The 13,735-nt window shown below is 40.9% G+C and overlaps 1 protein-coding gene across 3 annotated transcripts in view; it reads left to right on the forward strand.

Annotated features, from left to right (window-relative positions):
• The window catches only part of CNOT10 (CCR4-NOT transcription complex subunit 10), a 63,343-nt gene that overhangs the window by 22,465 nt on the left and 27,143 nt on the right, over positions 1–13,735 (forward strand). For all 3 annotated transcript variants that reach the window (XM_037070730.1, XM_037070731.1, XM_037070732.1), the window contains 5 exons: positions 1,683–1,769; positions 2,320–2,403; positions 3,690–3,807; positions 10,058–10,207; positions 11,461–11,663. In XM_037070730.1, coding sequence (XP_036926625.1) covers positions 1,683–1,769; positions 2,320–2,403; positions 3,690–3,807; positions 10,058–10,207; positions 11,461–11,663 — 642 coding nt within the window. The remainder of the gene's footprint in view (positions 1–1,682; positions 1,770–2,319; positions 2,404–3,689; positions 3,808–10,057; positions 10,208–11,460; positions 11,664–13,735) is intronic.

Consider the following 13,735-nt stretch of genomic DNA (forward strand, 5'->3'; position numbering starts at 1 on the left):
TTGTTGAATAAGGAGTATTTGCAGAAAATAGATTGACTGTGCCTTTCTATCTGTATCAGTTCTTGAAGTTTGAAAATAAACATTTAGCATTGCTTTTTTTTTTTTAAGATTTTATTTTTTCAGAGAGCTGGGAAGGTAGGGAGAGAAACATCCATGTGATTTGAGAAACATCGATCAGTTTGGCTCTTGCAAGTCCCCAACTGGGGGCCTGGCCTACAACCCAGGCATGTGCCCTGACTGGGAATCAAACCTGCAACCTTTTGATTCACCAGCTGGCATGCAGTCCTCTGAACGACACCACCGAGGGCATTTTTTTTTTCAATTTAACAAATGTTATATGTATAAGAGTTCAGTTAAATGATCTTAGCATTATTCATAATCAGCAGTAAAGTATTTCATTTTCATATTTAGTATTTGTAGTACTCGGTGAAGTATAATTCAGTTCAACAGATGCTTGTGTGCTCTGCTTGGTACTAAAGTGACAATGATGAAAACCTTGCAGTTCTTGCTTTTCAAGGAACACAAAACGCTGAGCAGATCTGTTCAGGGCCTGATTGGGAGGAAGGAGGTTAAGGAATGTTGCAGAGAAATGTGGACGTTTGATTGGGGCCTCTTTACAGATGCGATAGTTGGACAAGTCAGAAAAGGAAGGATGGAGTAGGAGAGCCATGCCGGCAGGGAAAACAGCACAGGGGTGACAGTGGTGTGCTGGAGGAGCTCGGGCAGTCTGAAGGCGTAGCAGTGCCTGAGAGAGGCGATGGAGGTCAGCAGGAGATGGAGGCAACTCGAATGGGGGTCATGCTGTGAGCGGTTTTGAATATTTTACTCGGAATTTAGAGTATGATGTTGGCAGTGTTGTGCCAGAGAAAGTTTTTAAGAGGGGAATGATATGATCACTTCTGGGGTTTAGAAAGGTGATCTGAGTTCTGCCTGAGTAATAGCCATGAGTTTTAAACCTAGTCTGTGATGGTGCTCATGAGCTTCTCATAGGTAGTTTCCTGACGCCCACTCCATGTTATTAAACCTGAATCTCTGGGCCTGGGACCTGGCATTTCCAATTTTGAAAATGCTCTCTACATATGATTTTACTTATATGTGGAGTCTAATGAATGAACTGAACCAACATGCAAAATAGAGACAGACTCATAGATACAGCGCGGGATGACCGCTAAGGGTGGGACAGGGTGGGGTGGGAGGTTAGGGAGTGGAGCAATTCAGCAAGAAGGGAAAAGGACTCATGGACATGGGCAACAGTGTGGTGATTGCCAGAGGGCAGAGGGTGGAGAGTATGAGACTGAAGAGTAATGGGGGAAAAAATACAGTAAAAAAACTCAAGCCCTGGCTGGTGTAGCTCAGTGGATTGAGCACAGGCCTGTGAAACAAAGGGTCACCGGTTCGATTCCCAGCCAGGGCACATGCCTGGGTTGCAGGCCACTTCCCCAGTAGGGGACACATGAGAGGCAACCACACATTGATGTTTCTCCCTCATTCCCCTTCAAAAAAAAAAAAAGAAAGAAAGAAAAAGAAATTAGAAAAATAAAACATAGTTCTAATTTACTCTTATATTAAAAGAAAAAGAAAATGCTCTCTAGGTGATTCTGATTAACTCACTTGGAAATCAGTGATTTTATTTATGGTCAAAATATATTTAATTTTGGTTCACTTTGTTTCACCCCCTACAGACGGGTAATAATACCAACAAAGACGGATCTAATCATAAAGCTGAAAGTGGAGCTCTAATAGAAGCTGCAAAATCAAAGATACACCAGGTAACATAAATTTTAAGAGAGGTTATATATCATGGGTATTTACTTGTACTTAACGAATGATGAAGAATGCTGTAGATCAGTGAAGGTAGAAAGTCATTTAAGACATGTATATTTATTTGGCTTTGAAGTTTAGAAGCACATTTAACCCTTCTAAATATACTTTGCTTAAGATGATAATGCAGTATCATTTCTTTTATTTACTCTCTAGAAGATTGAGAAAAATGGTCTGGGAATGTATTATTAGGTGATAAAATCAGTTTGTAGAGTTTTAAAATTCACTGTTCATTAGCCATGTACAGATAAGAATCGGTAGGATTTTTGCTTGGAACTTTTGTATAAATTTCATTCCGCCATGTTTTCAGTTTTTTAGAGTATATTCCAAGGGTACAGTAAAAATAGATTTAAGATAAACTTAAACTTGCTTTTTCAAGTAACTGGTTTAACTGTGTTGTAAACAAATTGGGTTCAACTTCCTTAACGAGAAAGGAGAGCCGCTTCAGAACGGCTGAGTCCCCCCGGCTCTCACACACCACCGTTTTCCCTCTGGCAGTACAAAGTAAGGGCTTACATCCAGATGAAGTCTCTGAGAGCCTGCAAAAGGGAGATCAAGTCTGTCCTGAACACAGCTGGGAACGTGAGTGCTTTCTTGACTCTTTATTTCAACTGTTGGCCTTCGTGTTCTCAAGTTTTTTTATTCAGACAGTTTGTATTTGTCAGTTTAAATCGTTTATCTTAGTCTGTTATAGTAGATTACATTGCCAGGTATAAGCCATGGTAGAGATGGTGGAGTAGTGATCATACTGTATCTGCTACCATTTAATGTAATGTGTTCCTCACTTAAAATTATAGCAAGCATTTCCCCTTCACATAAAGCCTTCCAAACCATTTTAAGAAACTACCCAGTATTCTGTGAGTGTTTTATCACAATTCACTTACACACATTTTTATTAGACACTGGGATTTTTTTTAGGTTATATTGAAAACATTTATGAAAGATTAACAGTCAAGTTGTAGCCCAAACCTGCCCCTTCCAAATGACCTTTAAAGGCTTGACAGTGCCTTCGACTTGACCAGTGCTAGAGTATTTCAGATATAATAATTACTCCTTCCTTCCACCCTCTTCACCCCAAACACCCACTGAAAAATAATTTTTAACACAGCGGTGAAGAGGGACAGAATTGAAAACAATCTGGATGCTTCTAGGATAACTGTGAATTAAAAGTATGAAATCATGCCCTGGCCGGGTGTCTCAACTGGTTGGAACATTGTCCTGTACACCAAAATGCTGTGGGTTCGATTCCCAGTGGAGGCACATGTCTAGGTTGTGGGTTCAGTGCCCGGTCAGAGAGCACATGGGAGACCACCAACCAGTGTTTCTCTCCCGCATGTACAGTTTTCTTTCTCTTTCTCCCTTTCCCTCCCTCTATAATAAATAACGTATCCTCAGGTGAGAATTTTTTTTAAAGTATGAAATCATGAGGAGATATGGTTCGTAGTAGGAATAGTTCAGGAAAATTGACCTTAGAAAAATCTCAAGCAGGATACAAATGAGCCACTGGGTTGATATCCAAGTGATTTTTGAGAACAACTGTAGTGTAGACCTAAGAGGGGAATTACGGTGTAAGTAGCCAGCCAGTCATCACAAAAACTGTTTTTAGATTTAAAAAAGAAACAAACAAACAAACCCACGATCCCTGCCTTAAAGGATGCCTTAGTCATAGGGAAGAAACAAAAGTTAAATAAATCACTGCAATGCAGAGTAACTTATACCTGAGGAGGGAGAACTTCAGGAGGAGAGACTGGTTTCTGTGACCGTGACTTAACCGCATCATTTATGCCCTTGGACACATGCAGGCACAACAGTGTAATTGTGGTCTCACTGGGTCTAAAAACAAATTGTAACTTATATTTTCTTTGCAGTCTGCACCTTCTCTGTTTCTTAAAAGCAATTTTGAGTACCTAAGAGGCAATTACCGGAAAGCTGTGAAGCTATTAAATAGTTCAAACATTGCTGAACATCCAGGATTCATGAAAACAGGTAAAAGAAAACTGAAGTTTTTAAATTTTCTTTCTGGCCTTTCTGCACCTTGTTGCTGCCTCCCACCCCCGCCAGACTGCTCTTCATAATGATTTTGCTCATCTTTTAAACGAACGTGTTTTATTGTATCTGCTGCAAAAAATTCTTGGAAATTTACAACTGAGTCCCATTTTAGAAGACACCTCACTGCTTTCACTTCCATTTTTATCCTACTTGTTCTTCCTTTCATGTGTTTCTTTATAGCAGCTTAGAAATTATGTCCAGGAAATAAGGTCCTTGGTCTTTTTTGTGTGTGTGTGAAGTGAGACCTTTTAAGGAAATGGGATTGTAATGTTTTTACTTTTTCCTTTTCTCCCTTAAAAGCAATGAAAAATATGATTTCTTTGAATAATTAACTGTAACAAAATATTTCTATAAAGTTAAGAAGATAATCACTGTTATCTATTCTTGCCTCTACTTAGAAAGGTTTAACAGATTGCATGATATTAATGGTAAAGTGTGTTGCTGTCAATTTCATATCATTCCTGTTTTATGAGGAGGAAGGAGGAAAATCAGTTCATTCAAGAATGAATGAATGAGGTTAGCCCTCATCAGTGTGGCTCTGCTGGCCTGGCATCATCCACAAAGCCAAAGGTCACCGGTTCGATTCCTGACCAGGGCACGTGCCTGGGTTGCAGGTTTGGTCCCTGGTTGGGGCGCGTAGGAGAGGCAACCAACTGATGCTTCTCTCTCACATCGATGTTTCCCTCCCTCTCTGTCTCCCTCTCTTCTCCTCTCTCTGCAAATAAATAAATAAAATCTTAAAAAAATAAAATACAAAGGATGAATACATTTTTTCGACTTAATTCTATGCTATATATATGCATAGAACATACATGCAAACTAAATACTTACACCTTCTCCCATTTCCTCCTCCAGTTCATTGGAGTCACAGATGATGGAGAAAGGCAGTCTGTCCCATCGTAATTCCCTTGGAAATTCATTTGTTCTGAGTACCCAGGTCTAAGTCTATTAAATCTTAATTTTTGATGTTTTTATTGTCATGGCTTTCCCCCAGGGCCCATTAACACTCAGTTAATGAAATGATCTCTCAGACAAACCAGGTAATATGCTTTGGGAAAACTTTGCTTAGGATGGTCTTAACACAGAGTTCAAAATAGGTGTCAGTGATCTCTAAAATGGAGTTGGGATTGGGGCATGTTGTTGACTGACTGGTCAACAGTTACCACAACTTTTAAAAATTATACTTATTTCTTTTTAGAGAGTTGGGAAGGGAGGGAAATATTGATGTGCAAGAGAAACATCAATTGGTTGCCTCCTGCCTGCCCCCAACCCGGAGCGCGGCCTGTAACCCAGGTGTGCACCCTGACCAGGAATTGAATTGGTAACCCTTCAGTTCACAAAACAACGCTCAGCCCACTGAGCCACACCAGCCAAGGAAACAGTTACCATAATTTAATGGGAAGATTTTTATATAATAATTGTATGTTTTATATATTTGTTTTTCATAATTATTAATTTGAAGGGCCCTGGCTGGTATAGCTCAGTGAATTGAGCGCGGGCCTGTGAACCACACAGTCGCGGTTCGATTCCCAGTCAGGGCACATGCCTGGGTTGCAGGCCAGTTCCCAGCAGGGGACTTATGAGAAGCAACCATAAATAATTATTAATTTGAAATTTTCTTTCTTTTTTTACTTTTTTAAAAAGATTTTTTAGCACACATCAGTATTTCATTTCTTTTTTTTTAAAGATTTTATTTATTTATCTTTAGAGGGGAAGGAGAGGGAGAGAAACATCAATGTATGGTTGCCTTTCGTGTGTCCCCTGCTGAGAGTTGGCCTGCAGGGAACCAGCCTGCAACCCAGGCGTGTGCCCTGACTGGGAATCAAACCGCGATCCTCTGGTTTGCAGGCCCGCGCTCAATCCACTGAGCTACACCAGCCAGGGCTAATTTGAAAATTTTTAATTTACTTCCCACACATAAAAATGTTGACAATACCACTACCCAAAAGCAGTCTCCTTTAAACATTTTAGTGTATGTCCTTTTTTCCTAAGCCATTTTTCTCTTCTTTATATATAATCATTGCTTAATTGTATTTATTTTTATCTGTATTATATTTTATTGATTATACTATTAGAGTTGTCCTGATTTTCTCCCCCTTTGTTCCCTTCCACCAACAACCCCCACTCCCTCAGGCAATTCCCCACCATTGGTCATGTCCACGGGTTGTGCATACAAGTTCTTTGGCTACTTCATTTCCTATACTTTACATCCCGATGGCTATTCTGAAACTACCTATTTGCACTTCTTAATCCTCTCACCCCTTCACCCATTCTCCCTAACCCCCCTCCCATCTGGCACCTGTCAAGAGGCTCTCCATATCCATGATCCTGTCTCTGTTCTTCTTTGCTTAGTTTGATTTTTATAGTTTCAAATTTAGTGTCAACAATTTTTAGATTGTTGATAAATGTGTATTTATTGCTATTTTATTCATAGTTTTGATCTTCTTTTTCTTAAATAAGTCCTGTTAACATTTCATATAATAATGGTTTGGTGATGATGAACTCCCTTAGTCTTTTTTTTTTTCTGGGAAGCTCTTTATCTACCCCTTTGATTCCAAATGATAGCTTTGCTGAGCACAGCAATCTTGGCTGTAGGTCCCTACTTTTCGTGACTTTTCATATTTCTTGCCAGTTGCCTCTAGCCTGCAAAGTTTCTTTTGAGAAGTCAGCTGACAGTCTTATGGGTACTTCCCCGCAGGTAACTAATTTCTTTTGGTGTGTTTAAGATTCTCTCTTTATTTTTAACCCTTGGCCTTTTAATTATGATGTCTCTTGGGGTGGGTCTCTTTGTATCTATGTTGTTTGGGACTCTCTGTGCTTCCTCGACTTGCTTGTCTATTTCCTTCACCAAATTAGGGAAGTTTTTTATTATTCTTATAAATAGATTTCCAATTTCTTGCTCTTTTCTTTTCTCGTTCTGGCACCCCAATGATGCAAATGTTGGGTCACTTGACGTTATCCCAGAGGCTGTTTATACTGTCCTCATTTTGGAGGATTCTTTTTCTTTCCTTGCTCTGATTTGTTGTTTTTTTTGTTTCTTTATGTTCTAAGTCGTGGAGTGGATTCTTGGCTTCATCCACTCTACTGTTGTTTACCTATAAATTGTTCTTTATTTCAGTTAGTGTATCATTTGTTTCTGACTGGGTCTTCTTTATTCTGTTGAGGTCCTCACCAAGTTCCTTGAGCATCCTTATAACCAGTGTTTTGAACGCTGCATCTGATAGATTCCTTATCTCCATTTCATTTAGCTCTTTTTCTGGAGTTTTGATCTTTTCTTTCATTTAGGTCATGTTTCTTTGTCTCCTTTCTGGCAGCCTCCCTGTGTTTGTTTCTAAGTATTAGGTAGAGCTGCTTTGACTCCTTGTCTTGGTAGCGTGGCCTAATGTAGTAGATGTTCCGTAAGGTCCAGTGGCACAGCCTCCCCTATTACAACACAAGCTGGGTACTCGAGGTGTGCCCTTCGCATGGACTGAGTACACCTTCTGAAACTGGAGAAGACACCGGAGTTCAGGCTGCCTGTCACTACCAAACCCAGTAAGCAGAGACAGGGATTGAATCTTTATGGGAGCTTTATTCATATGGTCAGCAATCTGAGAAGATGGCAGGTTCATGCCCAAACAGACCGTCTTAAATTCCCTTTTAAGTTGGCCCTTTTTATAAGGAGAACAAAGTGTAGGTAAGGGATTTGGAATTCAGGGGAATGTTAATTGGATTTAAAAAGAAACAACTTCAGCATTCTCACCCTGGGCAGAGGTCTTAAGCTGTGCCCCAGGCGGTGGTCACCTCACCCTGGAGTACAGTGGCTCCAGTATCATCTTGAATTACTTGCAGTCCACCTGAGAAACAAAGGTGGAACTACTTATGGTCTCCTGGAGTCAGGGTTGGTCATACCTTCAGTTCCTGGAAGAAAAGCTTTTACATGCATTGATTACTACGCTTACTAGCTGTTACTTAAACTAAAATTTTCCAACTCTTAAGTCCTGTATCACTCACTCTTGTAGTTGAGCCTTGGTTGCTGTTGGCAGGTCAATGGGAGGGATTTACCCAGGCCAGTGAGCTGCAAGGGCTGCCTGTGATGACCACTGACCACCACCCTCTGCCCCCTTTGGAGTATCAGCTGTGCGGGGTCATGGTGGTGATGCTCTGACATGGTCTCTAGCTGCCCACTGGGCGTGCAGACCCTGGGATTTCCCAGGTGGTGTAGGCCAAGGTCAGCCCTCACCTGTGTTTTGCCCTGGCTACCCTGCCTGAGCTACAAAGCAGTCTGAGATGGCTGCTACTTGTGCTGTGCTTGGTGATTCCCAGGTGAAGCCAAGCTGTGAATCTAGGCTGGCTGCTGCTAGTACTGGGCCTGGGGTCACTGAAGCAGGCTGTTGATCGTTTGAGAGGATTAGGAAGTTGTGAAGCATAAGCTACAACCAGCCATTCCTATGGAAGAGCAACTTGGGTGGGCCTATAAGTTGGGTGGGACAGTGTCTCCAGATTTCCAGGGCAGGGCAAACAGTATTAGCGAAGTTGATGGAGTCTCAGATGTGGCACCAGCTTGCTGGCTTTGTGTGGAAAGGGTTTAGAAAAGGGACAATGGCCTCTGCTTGTCTTGATGCCAGACATTTCAGTTCCTCCCTGTGCCCACTGGTGCCTTTCAAACTGCTACTCCTGTGCTTGAGCTCAGAGGGAGTGAGTCTTAGTAGGTCAATCTGTGTGTGGGTTAAGAGGAGCGGCTTGGGGCTCCAGCATTTTCTTTCACTGACTCAATCCCCACTGGTTTTTGCAGCCAGAAGTTGTGGGGACTTACCTTCTTGGCACTGGAACCTGGGGTTAGGGGGCCTGGTGTGGGTCTTGACTCCTTCCCTAATTTTAATCCATCACACGTGGGTGAGGGACCAGCCTGTTCTGCATCTGCGCCCCTCCTACCAGTCTGCATGGATGTGGTTTCTCTAATTCTTAATTGTCAGACTTCCATTCAGCGCAATCTCTGTTCTGAGTGATGGTTCTATATTTTAGTTGTGATTTTGATGTGGTTGTGGGAGGAAGCAAGGGCTGTCTGTCTATGCTACTATATTGTCTGGAAGTCCCCTAATTTTAAACCGTTTCAAAAGCTAACCTTTAGTTTTTAGCTCTAAGCATAGAATGTTAATTTATGATTGTTAATTTCGCCAATCTAGACAGGCATTTTATGTCATTGAGGAAAGGTGGGCTGTCAGTAAATAGTGTTAGAAAGTTTGAGGAGCCATTTAGAAAAAGGAAACTAAAGCTTGGATTGCTCCCATTAATTGCACAAAAATAAAATCCAGAGAGATGAAGGATTAAAATGTGAAAACAAAATCATCAAAGCAATACAAGGAAACTTGGATGAATATATTAATTTTGTGGTGGGGGAACCTTGATTAAACATTATCCAAAATCCAAGAACCATAGTAGTTACAAAAGATTATTAAATTTGACCACATAAAAATATAAAAACTTTTTATGATTAAAAGCATAAACACACACACACTGGACTAAGTCACGAGACAGATGATAAACTGGCAGTGGGGGGAATATTGGAAACAGATGCCACAGAAGGTTTCTATAACAGGTAACCAATAGAAAAACATCTGTAACCAAATTTAAAAAACGGGTCAAAAACAGGAAGAGGCAGTGTTCAGGACAAGAAACACAACTGCCAACTAACATGAAAAAATAGATGCTCAGCCATGGCGATGTTTAAAGCGTAAACCAAAACAACGGTGGTGGTTACAGCTTAACAGGCGAAACTAGGACTTGCTTTATGTGCTCATTTAATAGGTTCTGACTATTTCCATATATACTTGCTTCATTCTTTCCAGTTTCTGCATAGTATTTTGCGTTGTGGATATAATACATGTATATATTAATTTACTAATAAATATTTTGGGGTTTTTTGCATTTTTTTATCTGTTGCCTATAATAATTAAAAATTAGAAAAAAGTAAACAGGCTGATTAAATCATGATGCAGTTTTGACTTATCACCTTTAATAAAAGAGATTTTGAAAGGGACTTTACCAGATTTTCAGATATTCTCTAAATTTCAGATGCCTTGTAAACTGTTCAGCAGGGACTGTGTGGAGTTGTATGTAGAGTTAACTCACATTGAGTAAGCCCGGTTCTTATGCGAGATGCATCAACAGTGAAATTTGTGGACAAATGTATTTGTGTTTTTCGCAGGTGAATGCTTGCGATGTATGTTCTGGAATAATCTTGGTTGCATCCATTTTGCCATGAGCAAGCACAATTTGGGGATTTTCTACTTTAAAAAAGCTCTCCAGGAGAATGACAATGTCTGTGCACAGCTCAGTGCTGGCAGCACCGACCCAGGTATGCCCTTTGCTGGGGACAGCTTATGTTCTACTACTTGAGAAAAGTGTAATTTAAAGAGCAAGCATCTTACCCAGCTGGTGTGGCTCAGTGGATTGAGCACCTGCCTGTGAACCAAAAGATCACCAGTTCGATTCCCAGTCAGGGCACTTGCCTAGCTTGCAGCCCAGGTGCAGATGGGTGCGGGAGGCAGCTTATTGATGTTTCTCTCACACATCGGTGGTTCTTCCCTTCTCTTTCTCCCTCCCTCCCCCTCTCTCTAGAAATGTATAAATAAAATCTTAAAAAGAAAAGGGCATTCATCTGGTCAAAATGCATGTCGCGTGCACTTACAGTTAACTTGGAGCCTGTCCAACAGGTTTGGGGATTTTTAGTAGATATTGCTACTTTGAATACATAGCAAGGGGTTAAGAGTGATTATCAAAGACATTTAAATTCACTTTTTCATGGATTTGAAAATGAGTAATCTCATATGGTAATGTTGAAAGGCAGATATTTTATTAAGATTTCTTGACTGTGCCAGGCTTAGTGTTGTTATAGCTTCTTTTCAGAGTCTCACTGATGGCACCACGTAGCAATCTTTAAGTGATTCCTGAAATTTATTTCTTCACTATTCATATTATATAGATCCTTGATTTGAAATGCTTAAAATCAAACAATTATTTAGCTTTGTAAAACATGCATTAAAACTATTAAGTGATGAAAAATGTATCTAAAGTCACTAGTAATCTTATTTTATTATGGATTGTGAAACTTTGAATATTTTTGTTTAAGATTATTTATGTTTAGACAGAGGGGAAGTGGGAGAGAGGGGGAGAGAAACGTCAGTGTGTGGTTGCCTCTCACATGCCCCCTACTGGGGACCTGGCCCACAACCCAGGCATGTGCCCTGACTGGGAATCAGACCAGCAACCCTTTGGTTCACAGGTTGGCGCTCAGTCCACTGAGCCCCACCAACCAGGGCTACTTACAGACTTCAAAAATGTAGCAAGTGGGTCCTATCTCTTTTCTTTGCCTTCATGGAACATTGTTGCCTGAGGAGTTTCTCATTTGTTGGCAATGCAGACAACTGAGATAACAAGAATATTTAGGGGGCTGGTTAGGGCTGGAGGCCATCACTGGGGAGAGCTATGAAACTTCACATCGGGCTCATTGGTATTAAACACAGTAGTGTTTAAGTACTTAGTGGAATAGATGTTTTCAGTGTAAAATTTAAATCTGATGATTTCTTCTCATCTAATTTTTATCATTAGGCAAAAAGTTCTCAGGAAGACCCATGTGCACGCTACTAACCAACAAGAGGTACGAGTTGCTCTATAACTGTGGGATTCAGCTGCTTCACATCGGAAGGCCTCTTGCTGCCTTCGAGTGCCTAATCGAAGCTGTTCAGGTTTATCATGCCAATCCCCGCCTCTGGCTTCGGCTGGCTGAATGCTGCATTGCTGCCAATAAGGGGGTGAGTGCTGCCTGGGTATCGTTTCAAACCCATGCCTTACACTCCCCCCACCAACCCTCCCCCCTGTTACATGGAAAGCAAAAGATACTTGGGAACCTGCAAGACCTCATCCCCTTTTTAACTCTCAGGGAATTTAGAAAAGATAGTCTTCTGTTCTTAAACAGCTATACAAAAAAATGCAATTTTCATAAAGTCAGTTGTTAACATTCTGTTCTTGATAAGTGTGACAACTGGTATCAGCAGTCCCATGAAAGACTTGAAGCCCATAGAAGGTCACACCTGTTGGAACAGACGTGACCTAGCTGCTGGGGCAGGGACTATGCCATCTGTGGGTATGTGATGGTGCGTGTGCATCTGGTGGTTAAGAGAAAGACTGGTGGTCACCTAGTGTGGAGAGAACTGCATTGCACCACATTTCCGTCAGCACCTGGGGTTTACTTTTGATTCAGTAAATGGTTCAGAGTTCACGAATTACTGGGCTGTTTCTCTCTACATGCTTGTCCACAGTCGCTGTGAGAAATAGGCCAGTGTATGTTGGCGCCCATGTAGATTATCTCCAAATGGCAGTGGGTGACAGCCTTTGTATCTCAAGTAAGGAGTGGTAGCGGGAAGTGGGGGAAGACAGGTTGCATCAAAATTGCCAGGTGTCTGTATCATCCCCCATTTCCTAACCACCCCCCACTATTGCTGCCCTCTTGAGGTCAATGGAGATTGGAGGGTATGGCCTGAAATGTTGCCTGGCGGGCCTGCCGTAGGTGATGGAGGATGTTCAGGCCCTCCTCCTGCTAAGGAGCACTTCTTTGCAGAAACACCTGCAAGGACTATAGGGTTCGAAGAAGTGTGTTTGCCTGGCAGTCTGAGCACACCACAGGGCACAGGGAGGGTGCTGGAGAGGCTTGCATGAGTTCCATTGCGCTTCTGTTACAGGGCAGTCTTCTTCCTGGATGACTTCAAATGGGCTGACAGACAATTCTAGGCAAAATTTATACTTTTTTTTTTTTTTTAAATAAAGGCTCTCTAGAAAGTGCTATTCTCTGCCCATTGATGAACTTGAGTGTTGGAGGCCATTCTCCTGCACTGTGATTGGAAAGCAGGGAGTCACACTTCCTGGGAGTGGAGACATGCATTAAGGTTTAATGTTTTCTTTCCAAATGACTTATTTTTAGAAACAGAGCTTTTTAGAATTGCCTTTGTTCTGTGGATTATGACCCCTTTCATCGTCATCTTGAAAATTTTGAATTTGTAATAATGAGGACTTAGTTGCCATAACTTGATCGATACCAGAACACTCATAGTCTGTCCTAATAATAGATTTGCCTTAAATATTTATCTGTCATAGTATATGTTTCTCCTCCTTTTAAAAATGATTTGAAGTGACCTAAAAGATAGTGAAAACAAGCCCAAATGCTCTCAAATTGAGAAAACAAAATCCCAAAAGGAGCAACAATAAACTCCAGAGAAAATTCCATCAAATTTCTTTCATTTAGTCAGGACAGAGGAGATGCTGAATGAAGGAGTTTGTACCCTCAGAAAGAAGTTTATTTTTTAATAAAAACAACCAACTTGTTAAATTGATGTTGCTAAGGAGATCGTTTTGTCCTGCTTACTTGGCAGAAGTAGGCCTTATTTGTAGGTGGGTGGTGTATAATGTGTGAGAAGAAAGCTGCTAAATAACATCATAACACTCAATTGCAGGGAGAGTCTTTAACCAATATAAGAGAAGGCTTGAAAATAAAAACGAAGTGTATCACTTAGTTTCTGAAAATGTACCCTTTTTTTCTGAGTTCTGAAATTCAGATTTGTTAATGTTATTAATGCCAAGGCATTATAAAATATTTTAATTACATATGATTCTTTAAGACTGATCTGGCACACTTTCTGGCTATTGGTGTATTATTAAAAATATGGTTTATTATCATGGTGTTTTAGGTCCCTCCTATCGTTGTTTTCATATGTTGTATCTCCATATCTAGCCAGACGATCAGCTTGTATGCATGGCCTTAAGGATCAGGGAAGAGAGTATGGGTGAATCATTATAAATGTATCACCATCACTAGGAAAAGAAGTCGGAA

The sequence above is a fragment of the Sturnira hondurensis genome, unplaced genomic scaffold (genome assembly GCF_014824575.4).
Source record: "Sturnira hondurensis isolate 20B ecotype Veracruz unplaced genomic scaffold, ASM1482457v3 Scaffold0019006, whole genome shotgun sequence".
Lineage (NCBI taxonomy): Eukaryota > Metazoa > Chordata > Mammalia > Chiroptera > Phyllostomidae > Sturnira > Sturnira hondurensis.